We start from the raw sequence: 25,514 nt of genomic DNA, 5'->3' as shown, positions 1-25,514 counted from the left end.
GGGGGGGGGGGAGGGGAACCCCTCAGCCTGGATTGCCAGAGGGTGCAGGCCTAGATGCGGGAGGTTGGCCAGCTGGGGAGGGACTGTGGGAGGGCTCCAGAGTGTGTCCGGCCCGTCTCGCTCAGTCCCAATCAGCCAGACCCCGGCAGCAAGCTAACCTACTGGTCAGAGCATCTTCCTCCTGGTGGTCACATCAGTGCACATCATAGCAACTGGTCAAACAGTCGACTGTCTGCCCCCTGGTGGTCAGTGCATGTCATAGTGAGCGGTTGAGCGACTTTAGCATATCATTCGCATGTTACGCTTTGATTGGTTGAATGGCCTACCAGACGACCGGACACTTAGCATATTAGGCTTTTATTATTTAGGATTGGTTAATTCTTGTATGTGCCCTGATGGGGGATGGAACCCACAACTTTGGCGTATCGGGACAATGCTCTAACTAACTGAGCTACCCGTCCAGGACTAAATCCTGTTTCCATTTTAACTCAAGAGGAAAAATACCCTTCTTACTAGTACCCTGTCTTTGAGTTTCAATGAGCAACTAACTGACGGAGGGCAATGGGGGCATGTAATTACCGGAAAACCAGAAACAGACTAACTTTCTGTGTCACAATAGATAGAGAAATAGTTTTATATGTATAAAATACACATTAACCAGTCAATTTTAAAGACTGGCTAGGACTCCCCATCCCACCTTCGGAATCTGGCCTTTTACCTGGTGGCTTACGAGCAGAAATGAGGGAGTGGCAGGGACAGCAGCAGAAGGGTTCAGTGCTGAGCTGGAGAGGTCAGCCCAGCCCCTGCAGGTAGCAGAGCAGGAAAGGAAAACCAAGTTGCAAAACTGAGACCCTGAGGGTGAAACCCAGCAATCGGGGCAGGAAGACAGAGCCATGGCCTAACCCAGGCCAGCTTCCTGGTCCTGCTATAGGATGCGGCCTTGTGAGGTGTCAGGCGGCAGCCACACCCAGGGTGGCTTCTGAGCCCCACTTTTGAGCTCCAGCTCCACAGCACCTCCCTGTGCACCTCCCACTCCTTTTGCTTCGGGTTCACTGTGAGTTTCAGACTTTTTTCTTCTTCTTTTTAAAAATACTATTATTGATTTCAGAGAGGAAGGAGAGGGAGAGAGAGATAGAAACATCATTGATGAGAGAGAATCATTGATTAGCTACCTTCTACACACCCCATACTAGTGATCGAACCCACAACCCGGGCATGTGCCCTGACCGGGAATCGAACCGTGACCTCCTGGTTCATAGGTTGACTCTCAACCACTGAGCCACACCAGCCGGCTAGGCTTCTTTCTCACTCCCCCGATTCACTTCTCCTCTGGCATTCCAGGCAGCTTTGCCCTTCACTTGTTAATCCCTTCCATAGCCCACAACTTTCTGTCCACTAGTTGAAACCTCTTACTCACTCTTCCTCCCCAGTTCACTGTTTGTCACACCCCCTTTCTGCTGCTCTTTACCTCCGGTGACAAGTATTTCCAGGATGACCACGATGGGCAGGTGTAAGCGCTGAACAATTACGTTGACAGACGGACGTTTTCTTTCTCTGGCACAGCCGTTAGGTTTTTTTTTTGTGGGAAATGGGGTGAATTGGCTGCAGGGGTTTTAATCCCCCTGTCCCGCACTCATTTGCAGATCGATGAAATCAACGTCTATGGGAACACAGCGCTCCACCTGGCCTGCTACAACGGGCAGGACGCTGTAGTCAACGAGCTGACCGACTACGGTGCTAACGTGAACCAGCCCAACAACAGTGGCTTCACCCCTTTGCATTTTGCTGCTGCCTCCACCCACGGTGCTTTGTGTCTTGAGCTGTTAGTCAACAACGGGGCGGATGTTAACATCCAGGTATGGCACTCTTAGTGTCTCTATCTCTCTCTCTCTCTCTCTCTCTCTCTCTCTCTCTCTCTCTCCTTCTCCCTCTCCCTTTCTCCCTTCCTCTAAAATCAATTATAAAAGAAAAAAGAAAGAGTTAGAGAAAAGGAAGGAAGTGGAGGGGAGTGTAGAGTCTTCATGAAGAAAAGCAGGTAATAATGAAAAAGTAGAATAGCTGAAGAGAATGTCAGAGTTCTAGATCTTGTAAATAGAGACCATCCAAGGTCCTAAGTGGAGGTAAGAGGAAGGTCTTTGGGGGCATTGAAGAGATCCAGGAACTGTAGCCCAAGGTGGGGGGAGAGTCATCGTGTGGGAGTGTGGGATTGAAGTCGGAGAGTGTGCTGGTGGGAGGCTAACAGGTGGCCAGACCTTCAGTGTCCCTAGGCTTGTGGACATTGCCATCCTGGTGTCTGAGGGACATCCTTAAAGCCCCCAAAGAAAGAAAAATTATTGAAATTAAAGTTTCTCTTTTCACCAACCTCCATTCAATTAATTCAAAGGTTTTCAATCACCTCTGTAAACATGTGACTGATACTCAGTGTACTTATCCCGCGGCTAGAAGGACACACCTACCTACTGCTCCCCGGTCACTGACAGTGGCAGTTCCCATTGGACAGGGGCTTCAGCTGTGTATGTCCACAAGCCTAGGGACAGTGAAGGTCTGGCCACCTGTTAGCCTCCCACCAGCACACTCTCCGACTTCAATCCCACACTCCCACACGATGACTCTCCCCCCACCTTGGGCTACAGTTCCTGGATCTCTTCAATGCCCCCAAAGACCTTCCTCTTACCTCCACTTAGGACCTTGGATGGTCTCTAATTACAAGATCTAGAACTCTGAAATTCTCTTCAGCTATTCTACTATACACCATATGGTGTATGGCAGCCTTCTCTTCCCCATAAAACGGACATGGAAGCATAGTTAATAGATTTAATATTAACTTTTCCTGTGGACTGCTAATCATCAGTAGAATATAGGAAATAGCATTTTTAAAACCTGAGACTTGGGTTTATGTGTTCTCAAACCTATGCCGGTGGGATTTTGAATTAAATCTAGCCTTTCCCCTCAACCTCCCTACATCCACTCTGTCTACATCCTCTTGGTTTCCTCCTTCTCTCGGGTCCCCCTTTGCTATTCCAGATGGTTGCTGGGATCATAGATCATCTGACATTTCCGTAGAGCCATTCTGTCTGACTCTGGAGGTAGCTTTCTAATTGAAGTGGTTATCTCTCTCTACCACGTTGCTCCCTGGCTTTTGACAGTGTTTGTAGATTGCAAGACAGTTTGTATTTGTTTAGATTTTCTAAAGCTTGAGGGAAATCACATATTGAAATATGGCCAATACCCACCCACGCGTTCACTTTGTTTTCCTCCATCCTCACAAAACACTAAAAGCCATGTCTTCATGGGCAATGGCAAGAATATTGAAAGAGGAGGAAGTATATGTGTCCTGCGTGCATTTGACAATCCCTCATTTTGCTTAGATTGACCGTGGCTTTGACCTTGTAATATTAGTTTATTTGTGATAAAATGAGACATAATACTTCATACAGCAATCCATCAAAGGTTCATATAGCGATCCATCAAAGGTTCATACAGCAATCCATCGAAGGTTCATACAGCAATCTATCGAGGGTTCATACAGCAATCCATCGAAAGTTCTTCCATTGACTTAGGAAGCCCTTTGGGGTTTCTGGCTCTGTCTGGCCCCCTCCCCCTGCTTAGTGTTGTGCTCTAGAGACGCTATTGGCCTTTAGTAGGACACGGAGCTGGTGACTCTGGGAGGCAGCATATATACCACAAAGAGCACAAAGCCTGCAGGTTCCCGGGGAGGACAATGTCTGTGTGTTTAGGGAAGGTTTTGTGAGGAGTTGGAGGATGAGGAAGGGCGGCATTAGGAGCGGAAGAAGAGAATGAACGGATTTCTGAGGAAAAGGGTCAAGAAGAGGGAAACACTCCCTTAGGCCAAGGATCAGTCTTCCTCAGATGGTGCTGAATTCTGCCCCAAAAGAGTATTCAGATTTGTCATAAAATATCCTTAATCCTCAATTCGTTTTTCTTCATAATTTATGACTGCACTCTGAGCCAGTAGAAGAGCTTTTTGCTTAATGAAATAAATCCCCCAAATAAAACTTTCCGAGCCCTCAATCTGTTGGGAAAATGCATCTGGAAATCGGAGGGAGCCTAGACATTAAGAATAAGATTTGGAAAAGCAAAGCTGTGAATAAACAGAGGGAACTGCACATGACCTCTCCTTCGAGCATGCAGGGATCTTTCATCTCGGAGGTTCTCAGAACATCAGCAGCTACAGCCAGCCCCCATGTGCACCATGTCTCAGGCAGGGCCCCTCCTCTCAGCCCGAGGACTCCGAGTTCCAGCTCGCAAGGCGAGCTACAAAGTAGTGTCCTTTTGACCTTCATTGGTGGTCAAGGGCTTTTTGAAGTTCATACCATATGAACAAAACTGCCCTAAAGTGACTTGTAATGCTTCCTGTCACCTCCCCGCCCCCCTGCCACCCGTCTCCCTATGAGGAAAGGACAGTCAGCAACGGCCTGGACTCAGTGGTAGACGAACCCGGGCAAAGATCGACAAGGATAAACCCGAATGGGCATCACCGCTGACCATCACGTTGTCCTTTGGGTTTTCCTGACCTTGGTCAGTCAGCCTATTTATTTGTCCCTTTACCAAAGGCACACACACGCCAAGGGAACAGCAGGTGTGGCGCTGCTGTCCCTGAAATGGACCCTCTTGGTAGACGACACTCTGCAGGCCCATTGCTTCTGCTCCGGCTCACTGGCCGCAGTTTGCTTAGTGACCACCAGATTGGGGGGACGCCTCGGGGAAGGCTTTAAGCTGTTCTCTAGGCGTGGAAAAGTGCTCAGTTAAATATGTACAAAGATACCATCTAAACACGGAAATACCCATGGCTTTATGTGTTTAATGAATCACGAATTAGTTATGTTTTCATATTAAATTTAAGAGACAACATTAGAGCAAAATTTAAAGAAATAGCGCCACCTAGGGACAAGTTCATGTCAGTCTGCAACTTCTGTTCTCTCCCTAGGCGTCTTGGACTGTCGTCATGTTTTTATGGGGGGTGCAGGGCTGGGGGGTGTTTTAAATCCTTATTCCCAAGTGGTTCCCAGGGTTTCGGTGCTTGAAACTGGCTGCACCTCCGACAGAGGGCCCAGGCTCTGGAGTCGGAGAGCTTTGGGGAGCCTCCTGCGCTGCGCACGCGTGGCCGGGGTGGCCACATATCCTCACTATCCTGAGTGCTGCTGCTTGTCCTCTAAAAATCCCCTTTCAGGAAGCCTTCCGGTGGGCTTCCCTCTCTCTTCCTCAGCCCTTTCTGACTCGGGTGACACTGCTGTGAGGCGGGGAAAGAGCTATCAGTTCTTTTTCTGTGGCTGCCTGCGAACTGTCACCGCCAGGCAGCTCCCACTCTGATGCGCTCCTCCCGTGGCCCAGGCTGTGCGTGGCTCCCTGCTTCCTTTCTGAGGAATAGACGTCAACTCCTCTGTTCAAGCCTGTGGTTCTGCAAGCGGTTCCAGCCCACAGTGGAAAGCAGGGTGCTCTGCAGGTCACAAGTGGGGCTCCCGTCGCCCTGATTCCGGCTCGGCAGGTCTGGGTTTGGGCACAGAATTCACATTTATCACAAGCAACCCGATGATCAGGCGCAGGTAGTCCTCGGTTCACTCTGAGAAACACTTCTTTAAGTAATGATTTGTGTTCCACTGTAGAATTTTTTAAACCAAGAGCCATTTTAAAGGAACAGTATATGGGATGCATCACTAAAATGAACTTGCATTTTACAAACCACATATTTTAACCTCAGGCTTAAGAAAAGTGTTTTCCCCGAGACTTAGAAAAATAAAATTACATAGTGTGTTTATTATTATTATTATTATTACAATACTTGAATGAAAGGAGGCATTCTGTTGAGGATACCTTTGGTCTAAAATAACTAATAATTTGGGGGGGATTACTATTTTAAGAAATTCTATGAATGAGTATTTCTTAATTAAATGTGTGGGATTTGGGTATTTGGTGTAATGATGATCAGTATATAGATTCTGTGCATTTTTTATGTTTTGGCTGAACCTGTGTCAGGAAGTCCCATCACTGATATCTTGAACAATGAAGAGGTGTATGAATTCAGTACACCAGTTTCCAGGTGATGGTAAAGGGGCAGTTGGCTGGACAGCTGCATGCCTTGATGCTGTGAATTCAGCCTTTCTCTTTTGCAACAGTCAGAAAGTTTTCCTCTGGAGTTGGAAGGGAGGGATGGTGGAGGATTCTAGGTTCGTCCTGAGAGTTGCAGTGATTTATAGCAGTTTGGGCTACGCCAGGTCACTCAGGGCCAAGCGAGGTAACACACCGTTTGTCTTTTTTCTTTTTTTTTTCATGGACTATAGACAAAAGTTCAAAAAAAAAGTCCTTGGAGAAAACTTCCTTCAACTAGTTGGTTACAGGAGATGAAAACATTTTGGAGGATTTATTCCATTTGAAACAGAGTCATTTAAAAACTGTCAGTATAACTAGACATTTTGCATTTCTTCTCTAAAATATTCACTTCTCCCGGCTTCTTTACGATGTGATGTTATGCAGCAACTTGAGGTATAACATGCACTTTATCACTCGCTTTCAAAATTATCTTTTGCCTCTTGTCATTTTTTTATTATACTTAAAAAAAATTAAATGGACATTGTCAGGACATCGCCAGCAGTGTCCGTAGGGATGTCTCGGACCCATGTCCCTGGTCCATTGTTTCTCTCTCCCTTCTTTTTCAGAGTAAAGATGGCAAAAGCCCGTTGCACATGACAGCCGTCCACGGCAGGTTCACACGCTCGCAGACCCTCATTCAGAACGGTAAGAGGCCTCTTCCGCACTCTCCTATTTGAACAGTGTTCTGGTCCCATGAGATGGGCTGTCAGTTATCTGAACGTGAAAGGTGATGCTCTTTTAGAGTTCATTGCGCTCGGATTTGCAGTTTCCTTTGATGTGCTCTGCTAAAAGCTCTTCCTCCGACGTCACATCCCCAGCCAGCTCAGGAGGGACGACCTAAAGCCACTAAGTTCCACAGTCCATCCCCAGTCAGTCAAAGAACATGTGAGTTCTGAAACTAGACATGGTATACATACCTACATAGGCTCAAGATCCTGCACTTTTACTCAAAAACTGATACAAATAAGTACTATACATTTCCTAGCAGGAAGTCGGAGCTATTTTCAAGTTTCAGAATTCACCATCGTCCCCTAAGGTGAACCGCATTGGGCTGCTCGGGCAAAGGTAGCTAACGATGAGTTGACCCAGGAAAAAAGCAGGTGAGTATGTGATGTGAAGAATCCTAACAATCACGTGCTCGATAGAGACCTTGGGAAGTCACATGATCTAGCAATCTCCCAGGCTTACAGCAGCAGCCTACGTGAGCCAATGGGCTGGCTCCGCAGCCAGAGTACCTGGGAGGGTCACTTCACATTGTGGGTGGAGGCCGGCACCCGAGTGGCTTGACCTTCACAGCCCAAGTCTGTTATCTTAGCAAATCTCAGAGACATCTGACAAAAAAACACACACCAAAACCACGAAACGCCCCCCACGGGGTTAGCCCAGATTTTAGTTCACGTTCCTGGTGAACCCCGCAGCTCCTCGGCTATCTTTAGCTGACCCACATTTCTCCTTCTCACAGTTCTGGCATCAATTTTCTTGGACCTGTTTTTCTCTCACCTGTCAGGACTTTGATGACATGCACTTGAATTATTCGTGGCACTGAGTTAGAGCGTAGGCACTCAGGTCGTAAAACCAAACCGTCGTTTGACATTTGGACGGAAGACCAGCCAGGGAAATGATGCTTCGAAAGCAGAATACCTGCAGCAAAGCAAAGGACATGTCTAGCATTTCAGGGAGACGGTCGGGGAAAGGCCTTCCTAACCAGTCCCCACTGAGCCTGGGGAGGGAAAATGAAGATTAATGGCACACACTCGCTCTTTGTAATTGGCATATGTGGCCTTGGACACTCGCTTTAGTGAGAGGACCGCGTTGGTGGTTTTATTCTGCTGGGCGTGGACAGGGGAGGTGGCAGGACCCTCGTGTCTCTCTTTTGATCAGTTTCCTTGCCCCACTGCATTTCTCAGAAGAGTGTCCCCTGCCTTAAAAAATAAACAAAACTAGGGAGAAATTTGGTATAGTTTACTTTTAAAAAATTAATTCAAATGAACTGGGCCTTAGCTCTGTGGCATAAAAGCTTTGTTCCCTGTTAGAGCCACTTCAAGCATCAGTGACCAGACCAGAGAGAGTAGTTTCTCACCTTGTAAGCTCTGCCCTCCTCACGAGCGTCCTGTGGGCCAGACGTACGGGCCTTCTCCTTTGAGTCCTGGCCAGACCCACCTGCCCTCTGCTATGCTAGTTGCTTACAACAGTCCCCCCGGTGGGCGGGGCATGGGGGCGCTGCATTGACTTCTCCAAAAGCCGTCCCTGAGGACCTGAAGACTTCCACGCCCTCTCTGCACATCCTTGCTAGACGTCTGAGTTGGGACGAGACCTGAAAGGGACCCCATCTCTTGTCCTCTGTGACCAAGGAGCTTTGTTTCAGAGCCTGTCTCATTCTTGGCTGGCCTGCCATCTTGCTTGTGCATTGGATGGGGTCCAGGGGTCTCAAATGATGGGGACTTAGGGGCTAGAATATGTAGTCCATCCTATATAATAAAAGGCTAATATGCAAATCGACCAAACAGTGGAACAACCAGTCACTATGACGCACACTGACCACCAGGGGGCAGACACTCAATGCAGGAGCTGCCCCCCGGTGGTCAGTGTGCTCCCACAGGGGGAGCGCTGCTCAGCCAGAAGCCCTGAGCTGGGCTCACAGCTGGTGAGCGCGGCAGTGATGGCGGGAGCCTCTCCCGCCTCCGCAGCAGCACTAAGGATGTCTGACTGCCGGCTTAGGCCTGCTCCCTCTGAGGAGTGGGCCTAAGCTGGCAGTCAGACATCCCCCGAGGGCTTCTGGGCTGTGAGAGGGCAGAGGCCGGGTTGAGGGAACCCAGTGAGTGCACGAATTTTGTGCACCGGGCCTCTAGTTATATATAATTCCAAAGCTACCTTTGGTCTAGTGTTCACACTGTGCTGGGCGCTTGGCTTAGATGTGCACACAAATCCTTTCAACCACCCCATGAGGAAGAGCTCCATTTCAAAGATGGGAAAATTGAGGCAGAGAGGGTGTGGCTTTTGCCAGGATATTTGGCAGGTATGTGAAGGCACAGAGATTGGAACTGAGGCAGTCTAACATCAGAGACTGAATTTAAAAAATATATTTTTTTTCTTATTGATTTCAGAGAAGAAGGGAGAGGGAGAGAAAGAGATAGAAACATCAATGAGAGAGAGCCATTGATCGGCTGCCTCCTGCATGCCCCCTACTGGGCATGTGCCCTGACCGGGAATTGAACTGTGACCTCCTGCTTCATAGGTTGACACTCAACTACTGAGCCACGCTGGCCGGGCCAGAGACTGAATTTTTAACCACTATACTTACGTGATTTCTGGATAAACAAGGACATTAAAGTTGTCTTTGACTTGAATTCTATTTAGTCCAGGAGTCGCTTACATTTGGAGTGAGTTGTCCCTGAGATAGGATGATCTCATTCTCCTCCCAGCTGAGAATTCTTTGCGTTCATCCCCCACGTGAGAACTGCGAGTGCTTCCATTTGACATTTTACAAAGTGTCCTCAGGGAGGAGAATAAGCAGCTCTGTTCTTCCCTCCGGTCGGTTGGCTTCCTTCTGGGAAAGTACGGAGGCTCTCACCCTCACACCCGCAGGGCCTGTGTGCCTCGGAGGGGTCTCTGGGCCAGGGGGCCCAGGTCTGGCCCACGTGGGGACAGTGCTGGCTCCTGGACCTGAAAGCAGGCTGCGAGGAGCATGCTGTGTGTGTTTGTTGTTCTGTTCAGTCACTCTGGGGTTGGACTTCCTATGGCATTTCTCTGCTCTCTAGTCAGGGTTATTTCTTCTTTATAATCACTTTGTTTTTCCAGAATTATCCAGCTTCGGTAAGGCAGCCATTGATTTTTTTAGTTGGTTAGCAAGACAGCCTCTGCTGTTCAGTCGCAGTGTGTTGTCTGAAGCTCTGTCGTTAGCAAGACAGCCTCTGCTGTTCAGTCGCAGTGTGTTTGAAGCTCTGTCATCACAGGCAGAGGGGGAAGGACCTGAACGAAACCCAACATGGAATCAGGAGGCGCTGAGTCCAGCCGCTGGCCCCAGGCAGCTGCTCAGACGCCTCTCAGTACATTGCAAAAGTTCAAAGCAGCTGTTTTCTTCAGGAAGCTGTACAAATACATAGAGTTTGAAAAGCAAGAGTCAAATGCTGGGCTAGGATGAGTCATCGTGAGGTTTTTGACCTTTTGGCTCACAGTTCTTCTGAGGCAACTTGGTGAGCTGAGCGTCCTTGCATGTGCGATGGAACTAGCTTCAGACGAGTGCGCGAGTGCGTTCTTCTAAACTCAGATACTTTTTTTCCTCACTAACGATCCAGGACAGATAACCAGTGTTTAACTTGCAACCTTTAAATGAATAGCAAAGGCATTTAATTTGCATTCCAAGAACATCTTAAAGGTCTTCAGGTAAAAATGGAAAGGTTTGGGTGAATGGAAAATGGAAATTCATTCAGCTCGAGGTCCTATTTTAATATAAAACATTTCTGAATAACAACTACCCAAATTATGTTTTCTTGAAATGTGCTTTATTTTATTTTTTTGAATTGTATTTTAAATGACAATAAAAGCGTGTGTGGAAGTATCTATGTTTTTACAGTTTTAAATGGACTTATTAAATGATAGCACAACAACTGGAAGAAACTTTATCGACTCAGCCTCTCTTTTCCACCCTTTTCAATATTTTTCACTCTTCTTTCTTCTACCCAGTTTTTGGCATAGTTGAGGCTGGTAAACGTGCAGCTCTCACATTTGTTGAGAAAGGTTTGCCGGCTCTTGGCTGTGAAGGGCCCGAGTGATTCAGTGTGTGTTCAGGGTGAAGGTTTCTCTGCAGTCTGGGGGTCTGCCCCCCTTATCTCCCCGACCAGCTCCAGGAGTAGACCTTCCAGGCCTACTGTAGGCGGTTCTTAGACAAGTACATGTACCAGGATTGCTCTGAGGTATCCATGGAGACCAGCTGGCTGCCTGTCCCCAAGATTACATCATGTCATAAAAATGATTGATCTAAGTTGGATGCTTCTAAATTTGGATCATAGTAAACAATCTGTTAAGTCCCTAGAAGATCCTATCTAATTTTATTTTCTTATTTTAACTGATTATAAAATTAGGACATGCTCATTGTCAAAGTTAAATCACAAGATTGCCCATGATATTCACCAATATGTCTCCCCACCGCCATCCCAAGAATTTCTATTGACAGTTTGACGACACTTCCAGATTTTTCTCTGTATTTAAGAATGTATATGTATACACAGTATAAAGATATATAATCATTACTTTTATTTTTACAGAAATGATTATAGTTGATATGAATAACTGGTTTTTAAAAATAAGTACTGTACCACAGTAAGAAAGATTTGATGTGCAGATATTTTCACGTTGATTTCTTTATTGCCAGGATGTGGGTAAAGCCTTTCTAACTACAACTTAAAATCTAAGTACAATAAAAGATTGGTACATTACAAAAATATTTTTTAGGGTGACACACCAAAGACAAATGAAATTCCAGGGGGAAAATGTTTGCAACATGTATTACTGATAAATGGGTAATCTCTTAAATATTTTAAGAGCCCTGAAAATCAAGGGATAAAAGAACCCCCTTACACACACACACACACACACACACACACACACACACACACTTAGAAAAATGGGCAAAAGGCAATGACAAATAGTTCATAGGAAAAGATAAACAAATGGTTCTTCAATATATGACTAGATGCTCAACTTTCCTGATAAGAGAAATTCAAGTGAAAACTACACTGAGCTGCCAGTTCTCACCCATCACATGACAGTACTCATAGCTTGACAAGGCTGTGGGGTAAAGGCACACATACCTTGCTGCCGAAATTGCAAAATTGCACAGGGCCTAACGAGGCAAATTTAGCAAATCTAACAAAACCACACGTTCATTTACCCTGTGACCTAGAAATCCCCTTTCTAGGAATTTACCCGGATGATATACCCAACAAATACGAAGCCATAGGTTATTCACTACAGCGTTCTTGATAATGGCAAGAATAATATTTACAACCTAAATGCTCATCCATACGAGACTGGGGCAGTGAACTGGTACATCCGGGCAATGGAAACCGTAAAGCTGTACAGAGACAAGGAAGGTCTCCAAGAAGTGGTCTCTGGAGGTGAATTCCCAGAGGCATTAAATGAAAAGGAAAAGAGCCGGGTGTGAAAGAGTCTGGTGCTTATTTTTGCAGAGAAACACAGGAAACATAAACCCAAACCAGTGCAGGTGATTTCTACAGGATGTGGTTGAGGATGAAGTGGAAGGGATAGAAGTGAGAGTGGGGCTTTGTAAAAATCGAACTGTGACTTTTGAAACATGCACTGAGTACGTTGTTGTGCATTCATCCATTTTTAGAACTTTCTCAGATGCGCCACCCAGTAATGGAATAACTTGACCTTACGTGTCCGCTGAGGAGATGGAGTGGGGGATGCGCATCAACTCGGGGGTGTTCTTGACACAATGTGTAGCCTGAATCTAGTAATAAGGAAATCATCAGGCAATTCCAGAATGCAACACTCTACAGGGCGCCTGGCTTGGCCTCCCAAAGTATCAGTGACACCAGAGACTAAAAAATAAATAAAAGGCAAGAAGAGTTTTGTAGATTAAAGGAAACTAAAGAGGCAGGACAACCAAATGCGGTCAGAATTTTAGATTGGATCCTGGAATTTTTTAAAATAGCTCTTAAGCACATTTTTGGTATAATTGGGGAAATTGGAACATGCACTGTATATTACATAAAATTATATCAATGTTAAATTTCTTGGGTATAATGATGGAATTATGGATATATATGTAGGAGCGTGTCTTTGTTCTTAGTGGTGAAATGTCATATGTCTAACTGATTTTTAAGTGGTTCCTCAAATACATGAAAAAACAGACTAATCATATTTACATATACGTATATAAAAAGCGGAAAAAGAAATGTAGTAAAAGAAAAAGTTGGGGAAAAAGACAAAATACAAAGGAAATACTATATTATTATGGACTACGGATGATGAATGTGATAGTGTTTAAAAATATATTTTCAGTTCAGTTCATGCTTTTACTTATTTTACTCATCATATTTTAAATTAGACAATCAAACTACATAAAATATTTTCCTGAACTCTCTATTCGCCTTGGTTCTTTAGCTTTAGTATAAGGCCTACATAGATCTTTACTTCAGCAGGTACAGTAGAAAATGAGTATGTCTTCAGAATTACATTGAATAGGATTTGATTATATTGTCCCTTCAGAGCAGGGATCTGATTGTAAGATGTTAGGTCCTCATATGACAATATGGAAAGCTTTTTCAGAAGCATTTCTAACAGACCTCCCTCCATGCAGCTTTGCTAATCCCCCTCCTTCAGACGGAAAAGCGTTCCTCTACTTCGGGGGAGAGATGCACAGAGTAGGGAAGAAATCAACATCTGATCACCACGAGTGACTAGCGGAGAAGGTAGCATCAGATCAGCCTGGGTCCTTACGTTATCTCCTGTGTTAAAAAATCTTTTCCAGGAGGAGAAATCGACTGCGTGGATAAGGATGGCAACACTCCTCTCCACGTGGCTGCAAGATACGGCCACGAGCTTTTGATTAACACCCTAATCACCAGCGGAGCGGACACAGCCAAGTAGGTGACTGCCAGATGCGGGGGAATGATTGCCGCGCGTGGAAATACTGCCAAAGGGGTCCTGCCCTGCGGTAGATAGGCCCGTTTATCCAGCTTCAGGTGGATCTGTACCATTTATGCTAAGGACAAATTAAATTTGAATGAAATTAAGTGACTTTTAATGACAGATGTAAGGAAGAACCAAATTAATTTTTTCAGCCACATCAATAAGAGGCCTATTCCAGTGGTTTTAATTAAGGAGACTTGAGCTTCCTTCCTAACTTTGCATTGTAATATTCTTCTGTTCTTTCCCATGTTCCATCTCAGTTCAGCAGGGAAAATGAATCATACGTGGGCAAATTTAGAGTTTATTCAGGATGCTTTCTTAATTATGTAATTATAGGGTCCAATTGAGTAAATGTGCTACATAGGGAGGGGGAGCTGACCTCATTTCACACTTCACTTCAAACAAGGATGTATAGGGCATCTGGACCAGCTGTCACAAAGCCAGGCGCTGTGGGGAATTTCAGAAGTTACCTTGTTGGTACCTTCAAGGAGGTCATCACTGTGTTGGAGGCCCAAGGCCTGCCCAACACAAAGAACCATGCAAGTTAGCATATAATAAAGTTCCAAATGAAGCAGGACGAAGGTGGCAAGATGTTTGGTGTAGACAGTATGCCCTAGAGCAGCGGTTCTCAACCTGTGGGTTGCGACCCCTTTGGGGGTCGAACGACCCTTTCACAGGGGTCGCCTAAGACCATCGGGAAACACATAGATAATTACCTATTGTTTTTTTGATTAATCTCTATGCTTTAATTATGTTCAACTTGTAACAATGAAAATACATCCTGCATATCAGATATTTACATGACGATTCATAACAGTTGCAAAATTACAGTTATGAAGTAGCAACGAAAATAATTTTATGGTTTTGGGTCACCACAACATGAGGAACTGTATTAAAGGGTCGCAGCATTAGGAAGGTTGAGAACCACTGCCCTAGAGTGTGGACAGGAAGGGGAGAGCGCCCGTGTGGCCAACTGCTCAGAACAGCCTTCAGGCGATGAGGTTTAGGTAGGCAGAGGGTGGCAGACCCCAAGCAGAGAGGAACACAGGAACAAAAGATGAAAAGGGTACAGTTCTGGGAAGAGTTTGGGCTCAAAGAGTGTGTATGGGGATGCCATGCTCTGCCCAGAGGCAGCGCCATGTCCCAGGCGGGGCCCAGGCTGTCACTGCCCAGGCTCCAGGCCAAGCTGCTTTGCTTGTGAGCTGTGTGGCCTTGAGCCCATTGCTCAATCTCTCTGTGCTTCGGTTGCTTCATTTGAAAAGTGGGAGTAATAATAGTACTTACCCACTGGTTTGTTTATAAGGATGAAAGGACTTAATTACTAGTAAAGCTCTCTGGAATAGGTTAAGAGCTGTATGGATTATATACATACATCTGCTAAGGTTATGAAACAAGATAATCCATGTTATTTGTACCTATCACAAAATAAGCTATCATTAAATGTTAACTATTATTTGTTAGTAATATGTAGTAGAACCAGATTACAGAGGGCCTTAGATACTTGAATCAAGAGTGTAGCCTTGATCACAGAGACCGTGGGTAACAATAACAATTTTCAGGGGCAGAACAATATGAGGGCAGTGTATTATTAGGAATCTTATTTTACTTGACAATTTTGTACAACAGGATGAAAAGCCTTGCTTGAGCATGAACCAGATGTAAATGGCTTGGGGAGGTGGGGTGGGTTTCAGAACAGTTACCTGCTTGACGATATCCCAAATGCTGCTGCAGTTAAGACAGAGAAAGAAGTGAGCACAGTCGGTCAGGACGAAGAGAAATGAAAACCCTAGAGATAAGCGCCCCAAACCTAAAAAAGTTAGAGAAGAAAACCAAAGGGCTCTGACACCCCATAAAGGGACACGAGCCCTGAGTCCAGCCGCAGACCGTGCTCTGGAGCTCAGAGAGGTAAGAAAGAGCGACGCCATGATCTTTATTTTCTGGATGAGAGAACTGCTTTGTCCTTGCTGAAGACCAAACAGCCAGCAAGTAGCAAGACTAAACTCAAACTCAAAGTTTCTGACCCCGTCCCCTCCCTTAACCACATTTAGGTATTTCTAACATCATTCGCTCACTATAGTTCACTTAATATAGATTCATGTTGCTATGAACAAAGCTCCTAGATTTATTGAATTTTGAGTCCCTTCTGCAGTTGCCTTGGCGGGGCCAGACCAAATGATTTTGCGGGCCCCGTTCCCCACTCCCGACTAAAGGAAGGTTCTAGAAAAGACTAGAAATAGGGAGGGATAGCCATGTCTGTCTGATGCCAAGGCGAACACTTGAAAGAATTGATATTCCAGTGGTGCAGAAGTCCTTTGCTCACTCCGGAGAGTCGTCTGCAAATTGTTCTGGCCTCATTTATCCTGAAGTAACTGGGTAGGAGACGGCAGCTTACAGCTGAATTAGAAATAGCTAATACAAATGCGTTCCATTAATTTTATGTCTGGTCAAATAAATGGAGCCATTTAGCTGGAATTGGTCGCCTCTTTCCTGCCACGTACACATTGTTAAGTTTGGTGTTAGCTGACACCCTCAGTGATTGGCCTTCCTGAATGTAGGCCTGATGATGTAAGAGTGGTCCTTCTTATTTGACCTCTAAGACAGTCGAATCCTCATTTTCTGCTAACGGTTTTACAATCCTTCCTTTATGAGCAGTCTTGTTGAATAGCAATAAAGGAGGAATTTTATTTTGAAATGTATGAATCATTTCTGAAGTGATTCAGAGATTCTGAATTCTACTTTAATGTTCTTTCCAATGGCGGCCTAATATTTAGTTTTCCTATTTGAATCATAGCAGCATATTCAAGTTCAAATGCCAGTAGAACTTGAGTCCAAATTAATGTTTTCAAAACCTACACTGAGGTAGTGACTTTTTATTAACTGTGGAATAAAAAATATATACCAAACAGAATTTTTGCTAGACATTTTAGGAGTAGTTCTCCCTCCCTTATCTTCTCAGGTTTATAACTAACAAACAGAAAAAAAAAAAAAAAAAGAAGAGGTAATTTAGCTAGTGTAGAGTATAATGAATTATCTAAAGACAGTGATGGTAAGTGGTATGGTTGATAGGAAATATTGATCATGAAGATTATAGAATATAATCCTGTTAAACAATCCTGTTGCTGTCATGTTATCACTTACACTTTTTATGTTTTCTTATAGAGTTTGATGCTATTTTCATTAATTCATTTGCTTGTATTATTTTATATAAATATATATCTCTATGTCTCTTTAGAAAATAAATCCTATATATTATAGAAGATACATAACACATTATATATTGTACACATATACATTGTGTTGTGTATATAAATATATTATGCATATAGTATATAATATAAAATTTTCACATATTTATATTTTATTTTATTTTTATTTTTATTATTTTTTTTAAAATATATTTATTGATTTTTTTACAGAGAGGAAGGGAGAGGGATAGAGAGTTAGAAACATCGATGAGAGAGAAACATCCATCAGCTGCCTCCTGCACACTCCCCACTGGGGATGTACCCGCAACCAAGATACATGCCCTTGACCAGAATCGAACCTGGGACCCTTGAGTCCGCAGGCCGATGTTCTATCCACTGAGCCAAACTGGTTAGGGCCACATATTTATATTTTAGTATTTTATATATGTATATAAAATGAAGAAGTCTCAAAGAAATCTTGAGCAATCCAATCCTCGATTTCATGTTTTCTCAGGAACTTAAAACCACCCTAGAAAATATTCTATTCATCTTCCTCTTGGAAATGTCCAGAGATATTTAATCATATATTTTTTGCCTCAACTGCCTAAAATAAATTAAACTGTTAGCTAAAACCTCATAGCTTACAGTTCCATGTAGTTAGAAGCTTTTAAAACATGCGATCCAGGAAAAGAAATTGCCGTGTTTCACTGGCATCAGGAGGGAGCAATAGAAACAGCAGCACAAACAGAAAGCGCTCCCCTCCTCCAGCACATTCTTCCTCTCCGTGAGCATCCAGGTTGTCGCTGATGCAATTGCTTTGCAGAGTTTTTTTTGTAAACGATGAGAGAGGCAATTACAAGCAGTGCTCCTGCGCATGACACTGCCCGGAAGACAGGCAAATTGCATGTCTTGATGGATGCCAGCTATTATAGACCCTGGGCTGCAAATCTCCATGTAGGGAAAAGAAAGGGACGGAGGGAAGACCGAGCAAAAACACTCAAAATAGAGAGAAGCGTTCATGGAAAGAGAGGGGGCTCGTTGCTGGCAGACTCTGATTTCGCAGACACTCTGAATACCATGAGAGATCTGTGAATACGGGTATACGTTCACACATCCACACACATCAGAATAACTTTTGAGATAGCAAGTGAAGTTCATGTATCCAACACTTAACCAAATTCAAATCTCGTTTTTTACGATGCATAGAATCTGAAAACAGGCCACTAGTGCCAGAGAAGAATCTTAGGTAATGTACCCACAGGTGTAAATAGATGACCTCGCTTGTGCTATGCAGACGGCTTACAAAGTCTGAAATCTATTATTTGAATAAAATGAGATGTAATGAGCAACGATCACTAACAATATAAGTGCTTGTAAGTACACAGGACCTTCCCGATGATGCTGTTCATTGTGAACTACAGTTCAGCACACGGCTGGGGTCCTTGTTCGAGGAGAGGTGATGGGAAGAGGAGGATTTAACCTGGAGGCAGAAGGCGCTGCCATCAGAAGCTGCCTGTCCCCCAGGGGCGCATCCTGGGGACTGTGCTGTGGTGGAAGAATCTGCCTGAGAGTGCTTTTGCACATTCTTTCTGGAACACTGTCAGGGAAAGTCTGCTAGGGTTTTGAAATAGACGCCAGATCAGGTTTGTTACTCCCAGCGGCGCTTCTGTGGCTGGATCCTGATGTGGGCTCGTGAGCAGGATAAGGGTCTATTAGGAAGATGGAGTTTTACCTGCAAAAGGCAAACAGTTTATATTTTCATCAAAAATGGTATTTTCAATAATGCAGTGGGGCCTTGACTTACGAGTTTAATTCGTTCCGTGACGGAGCTCGTAACTCAAATTACTCGTATGTCAAATCTTAAAGTGAACGAGTGAGACACGTGATGCTGGGCTGATGTTGTGGCGTTCACTGTGACGTTCGCTGCGCCAACTAGCGGTGGGGTATCTGAAGCTGGCTCGTAACCCGAATTTTAGCTCGCAACTCAAAGCAAAAAATCGGCCGAGAGACGGCTCGTATCTCGAAAAACTCGTTAGTCGGGACACTCGTAAGTCAAGGCCCCACTGTACAGCCATTATTAACTTTTAGTGAAGTGCTTGGTACATGGTAGGTCAATAATAACTATTTGTTTATTTTTCTTTTTATTGATTTCAGAGAGGAAGGGAAAGGGAGAGATAGATAGAAACATCAATGATGAGGGAGAATCATTCATCGGCTGCCTCTTGCACGCCCCTCACTGGGGATGGAGCCCGCAACCCTGGCATGTGCCCTTGACCGGAATTGACCCTGGGACCCTTCAGTCTGCAGGCTAATGCTCTATCCACTGAGCCAAACTGGCTAAAGCTAAATATTTGCTTATTAATTCAAGGAATAAAGCAGGTTGCTTTCGAAGTTGAGAGTTTGTCTTATCTCTAGCACAGCGGTTCTCAACCTGTGGGTCGCGACCCCTTTGGGGGTCGAACGACCCTTTCACAGGGGTCGCCTAAGACCATCGGAAAACACATATATAATTACATATTGTTTTTGTGATTAATCACTATGCTTTAATTATGTTCAATTTGTAACAATGAAAATACATCCTGCATATCAGATATTTACATTACGATTCATAACAGTAGCAAAATTACAGTTATGAAGTAGCAACGAAAATAATTTTATGGTTGGGGGTCACCACAACATGAGGAAAGGGTCGCGGCATTAGGAAGATTGAGAACCACTGCTCTAGCACTTAATATAGTATATCATACTTAGAAAGTGTTGAACAGATGAATGAATGAATTAATTAATGAGATATAAAATTGCTAACCTGAAAGAAAAAAAGAAAAGCAAGTTAATTGTAAATGTAAAGAGTCACATAATGTTTATGTGAGCAGATGAATGAATGAATGAATGAATGAATGAATGAATTAGATATAAAATTGCTAACCTGAAAGAAAAAAAAAAGGAAGTTAATTTTAAATGTAAAGAGTCACATAATGTTTATGTGAAACATTTTCTTCACATTATTAGGGGCTTTTACTTCTGATTTAGGCCCAGGACTTTATTACTTTAAGGTAGAAAATGAGTGCATCATACTTCTCGAGTGGAAGAATTGCACAACTATTTCAGCCAGGAGTCCCTGAGCCAGGTGTGTGGGCTTGACTTTTCGCAGAGAACACCTAGAAAGGTCATCGTCCGTCTGCATGGATCCTGAGAGCTGTTCCCGTGAGCTGCTCTGTTTCTTTCCTCCTCAGGTGTGGGATCCATAGCATGTTCCCCTTACACTTAGCTGCCCTAAACGCTCACTCCGACTGCTGCCGGAAGCTGTTGTCGTCGGGTGAGTACCTCCATCGCCAGCGAGGAGGCTGGATGTGTCCTGCGTGAGCCACGTGGCTTCCGTGTCTGCTCAGAGCTGCCTGTGCTTCATGTCATTCATTCATCACCTGCTCTGGGCAGCTCCCAGCAAACCTGGGCATTGTCGCTGCCGGGATGTCAGCATTGCTGTCCCTGAATGAGAGTTTTGTCTGTTTATTAAGTTAGAGCTCGGGGGATCCAGAGTCAGAGACAGGCAGCAGTGGCCACAGCTCACAGCACGTTTGTCATGAATGGAGAAAACTTCTTTCAAGCTTAAAATGGTAGCTTAGCATTTAATACTTTTCAGCAAAGGAAAGCGGCCAAATCTCCCTCCGCCCGCCCCCATTTTGACAGTAGAAAATGTCATGTGACCTTTCCACTCCGTGGGCTCTGAAAAATCGCCATGGCTGAGCCCCTCCAATTAGGTCTCATTTTTATTTATTTATTTATTTTTAATGCGGGCCTGTTGGGAACCAAGAAATCCCTTCTGGTTTGGAGCCTTGCTAATCTTTCTTATCGCTGCTTCTGCCAACCTCCATGTATTCAAAGGCGATGGGGATCTGCAAGGCAAAGATTGTTTATTCCATAATTCAGCAGATATTCCAGAAGCATTTGACTCCTTTAAGTACTTTACCTGTGGTGGATCCTGCTCCCACTGCTTTTGGCATGTCTAAAAAGCATCCCTGCATGAGAGCACGTTTCCCAAACCTCAGACTGACTGGCAGCTGATGATAACGTTAAGAAACTCTCTATGCCGGCATGTTGGGATCCCTCCTGTACCTTCCGTGTTTTCTCCGTGTGTCCTGTCCGCCCAGCTTTCGCCCTCCTTGCCTCCAATGGGTTTCCATCAATGTCTGTCCTGGGGTTGAGATACGGGGCTGGGGCTCACCCAGAGCTGAATGTGAAAATAAATTCTTCTTGACTTCCCGGTTCTTCCTATAAAATTGCCACGCTTGAGCGGTTCCCATTCGTTTGTTTCCATGACAACCTCTTTCTGACTACAGTTGCTTTGCATTCTGGTTTTTCTACTAACTGATTTTTCTGTCTCTGCAATGTTTCTTGTGGTTTAACTAGGACAAAAGTATAGCATAGTGTCCTTGTTTAGTAATGAGCACGTGCTGTCTGCAGGCTTTGAAATAGACACCCCAGATAAATTCGGAAGAACGTGCCTTCATGCCGCTGCTGCAGGAGGGTGAGTAGTGAGCAGTTTCAGTTGTGACTTCCATTTCTTAATGACGAATGCCTCTCCCTGGACGTCAGTGGTCTGTGACTCAAAGGTCGTTTCCTTAGTGAACTGGGTCAGAACCATTTCTACCAACACCAAGTATCGCTGGGTTGCATTTCCAGATTTACTTGCGTTATTGTCCTTCCAGAGAAAAATTTTAGCCCATCTCATCTAGAAATAGTTTTTCTTTGGTTTTATTCTCTCTTTCTCTTCATTTTATTTCCTTTCCGTTTTTTTTTTCAATTATAGATTTTCACCCTATAGAATGTGCATCTCCTTGGTACTCCCTACACTGAAAGAAAATAATTTGATCGAGGGAATCCAAGATTGAGTTCATTTACAGACATTTTTGTCCTTATTTTTAAGTCTTCGTAGCGGTTAAATGTGAACAACGCTTAAGAAAACCCAAAGGATAAGAAAGAAGTTTAACCCTTGCCTTTTTTTATTGTAAAGATAATTTTTCATCAGATATACTCTTTTTGATATCAGTGGTTAGATTAAGGCTCTCATCAATATATTTTGATGTATGACCACACATCAGCCAAACCTGGCCTTTCTCAGATGGCTTTGTTTGGGTAAGATGTTGGTTCTTTTTTTTTTTTAATATATTTTATTGATTTTTTTACAGAGAGGAAGGGAGAGGGATAGAGAGTTAGAAACATCGATGAGAGAGAAACATCGATCAGCTGCCTCCTGCACACCCCAAACTGGGGATGTGCCTGCAACCAAGGTACATGCCCTTGACCGGAATCGAACCCGGGACCTTTCAGTCTGCAGGCCGACGCTCTATCCACTGAGCCAAACCGGTTAGGGCAAGGTGTTGGTTCTTAATCAATTTCCTAATCCTTGAGAACCAACAACATCTCTCCTCTTGTCTGTATATTAGAAGTGGGATGACTGAAGCTATAGGGCCCCTTATTTGCATGGTTTCCTTCTGAAATCTGAAATCTAGTTTTATATTCATAATTTTGTATTATTATTTTTATTTAAAAATCTTTATTATTGATAGTATTGCATATGTCCCCTTTCTTCCCCATTGGCCCCTTCTAGCCCCCGTCGCCCCCGCCCCAGGCCTTCACCACACTATTGTCTGTGTGAAAACCCTCCTTCTCCCCACCTCATCCCCCAGATCACGTGGGCTCCGTGAGCCACACACCTGGGATCTGTCTGCCTCTGAGCCTCTGGCTTCATGCAGGAAGGACAGGTGCTTATATCAGCAGGCAGGCTACCCCAGCCCAGAGTGGTCTCGAAAGTTCTCATGTTTTATGGCTAAAACAGCCTGTTCTCTGAGAAAGGTGGCTATGACGGGTGGGTGTGGGGTGGGGAGAGCCCTGCTCAGGCTTATCATGAACGAGATCATTTTTCTTAGTTAAGTGATAATAAAACAGTAAATCCCAGGCCACTTCTTAGTATTCGAAGTTTACAACAATGATGGATGATTGTCTCCTCTGATGCCCACATTAAAAAAAATATATATCAGGCCTGTACAGAAAGCGACAGCACACCATTCTGAATCCATGTCTGTAACTCCTATTAGAATTAATATTTAACGACACGCCCTTCGATAGGAAAATTCACTTCGGCGGGTCCTTCGCTCTCCACTAAACATGATTTATTGCTGCTGCGAATGACAAAGGAGCGTTGGAAGATCACTGCGCTCCACGACATCATTCTCGGCCGTGGTTCTGCACATTCACTTCCCGAGACCACAGGGGCAGGGAAACGCAGCCGTTTCATTTTCCATTAGGGAAGGTCTGGGTCAGAAATGGTGGTCATGGCGAGTTCATTCTGCCTTGATGAAAGGTGATGCTCTCCAGTCTGGCTCGTTGTTTAAAGGTGACATGACCCTAGGTTTAGAGGGCTGTTTCCCACACTCCTGATGGTTTTGAAAGGGCATTTTAGGGCACATGGCGAGACCACCACTGAAAGGTTTAATCATATAATAACCATTAAATGCCATCGTCATGGAATTGAAAATGTTTCATCAAGCTCTTTCTCGTATTGATCGTTTAGCTTTGAAAAAATAATTGTAGGAACCGTAGGTCCTTAATATGGCCTTGCCGTATATTCAGGTTGTTGTTAGAATCTAAAGCTGGAACTGTGGTTTCCCGCCACCACACTCTGCAGAACACAGGTCTTCCTGCAGCGAGCCCCGCAGGTCGCCGCCACCCCTGAATGATGTTCTCTGTCTTTCCAGTAACGTGGAATGTATAAAACTCTTGCAGAGCAGTGGAGCGGATTTCCACAAAAAGGACAAGTGTGGGAGGTATGTAAACACGGAACTCTGCTTCCTGTGCCTAAATAACAGCAGCAGGGAGCAGTCCATCTGGAAGCCATGTGATGCTGTCATGTGATGATGGGATGGTAAACAGGGAGCTAAAATGGGGAGCTGGTTGGAAGAGTCCATCCTTGGAAGGAAGTCCTTCTTGTAGCGAAACGCCAACAAAGCAACAAAAACATAAGCAATCCAACATGTAAAATATTTATAATTTCCCTTTTTTGAACTAAACAGGAGTAAATCAAGTGGTCAAAGAGCCCAAAAATTGCCTACAAAATATAAAATAGTTGGACTTGAAAATTGATAAATGGTACTTGACAAAAAAAGTTACTCCATTTCTAGCAATTTGTTTGGCTAGTATCCCCTGATACTAGCAACACCAGATGGACTGTAAAATAATTGAGGACTAAAAATAAGTGATATAAAACCTTATATTCCTGCTCTGCGGTATGCTTTACAAGTGCTGTGTTTTCTAAATGTTACTCGCTTGGCTTCTCATAGTAACTCCATGAGGTACATGGAGATGCTCATTATCCTTTTTAATTAATGAGAAAACTGAGCCCAGAGAAACTAAACGAGTTATGCATGTGCATGGGATTTCAGAGCTCGAGTGGACCTGAGGTTCTTGTAGCCAGAAGGACGACGCCCGGGCCTGGAGAGGGGATGTGGTTGGGGCTGGCCTGCACACTTGTCCAGACCAGAACCCGGGGCACCGGATTCCACATGTATCGCTCTTCCTATTAGCCGTATAGTTCAGTGGAGAAGGTGAGACGACACCAACAGCTAACATCAGGGCAGCACAGGATGAGAGAGGCCCAGACAGGCGCTCGGCGATCTCAGACAGAAGAGAGAGAACTTCTGGTGGAGTTGGGGTTTTCATGGGTGGAATGCTGCTCCCTGCTGCATTCCAGGGAACAGAGCAACGTGGCACAGTGGAGGGGTGTGTGAACATGACAGGGACAACCTCAGGTCATTTCGTTTGGATTCAATAATGGGCTCATCTAGGGGAGAGAGAGACACTCCATGAAGGTAGATCAGGACCAACTTGGGGAGGTCTTCAGCTTCACACGAGGCCTTGTCAGGGGGGAGGACCAGAAGTTTTAGGACGGGATTGTCAGATGTGGGTATCGGACCTTAGAAAACTGAGTTCTTCATCCGGAACAACTAGAAAGTCAATGGACGTTTGATTCGAGATAAGGAGGCTAAGAGGGATGGCATTGCAGTGTTTCATCCGGGCAGTGACATCGACCTGCACCAGGAGAGGCGCGAGGAGTGGAAAGGCAGGTCTGCGGGTGGACGGCCTTGTCTGAAGCCACTGTTTCTGTAGCCTCACTTGCAATTTACCGTCACAGAAGGCACCGCCCCTGGCCTCCGGGCTCTGGGGGACGAAGAGCTCTCCACACCCGTAGGAACCCTGCCTTCATGGGCCTGTGTGCCGCCTGAGGGAGGTCACACCTTGCCGCCTGTCTTCCAGGACCCCTTTGCACTATGCAGCTGCGAACTGCCACTTCCACTGCATCGAGGTCTTAGTGACCACGGGGGCCAACGTGAACGAGACCGATGACTGGGGCCGGACAGCTCTGCACTACGCCGCGGCTTCCGACATGGACAGAAAGTAAAGGCAGCCTTGTCCCTGTGTCCCCTGGGGCCGGGGAGGGGAGGGGAGGCTGGCTAATTTCCTTCATTCTGCCTTAAGGATGCTGGGATGCAGCATCTCTCTCACCCAGAT

At 44.8% G+C, this 25,514-nt stretch overlaps 1 protein-coding gene across 1 annotated transcript in view; it reads left to right on the top strand.

The window, feature by feature from the left end:
• The window catches only part of ANKRD44 (ankyrin repeat domain 44), a 147,432-nt gene that overhangs the window by 43,127 nt on the left and 78,791 nt on the right, over positions 1-25,514 (top strand). The window contains exons 8-15 of the mRNA XM_014545560.1: positions 1,431-1,508; positions 1,644-1,856; positions 6,675-6,753; positions 13,604-13,718; positions 20,183-20,265; positions 21,411-21,474; positions 23,705-23,773; positions 25,260-25,400. Of these exons, the coding sequence (XP_014401046.1) occupies positions 1,431-1,508; positions 1,644-1,856; positions 6,675-6,753; positions 13,604-13,718; positions 20,183-20,265; positions 21,411-21,474; positions 23,705-23,773; positions 25,260-25,400 (842 nt within the window). The remainder of the gene's footprint in view (positions 1-1,430; positions 1,509-1,643; positions 1,857-6,674; positions 6,754-13,603; positions 13,719-20,182; positions 20,266-21,410; positions 21,475-23,704; positions 23,774-25,259; positions 25,401-25,514) is intronic.

The sequence above is a fragment of the Myotis brandtii genome, unplaced genomic scaffold (assembly GCF_000412655.1).
Source record: "Myotis brandtii unplaced genomic scaffold, ASM41265v1 scaffold412, whole genome shotgun sequence".
Classification (NCBI taxonomy): Eukaryota; Metazoa; Chordata; class Mammalia; order Chiroptera; family Vespertilionidae; genus Myotis; species Myotis brandtii.
The sequence above is the reverse complement of the archived record's forward strand: the minus strand, read 5'-3'. Positions and strand labels throughout refer to the sequence as shown.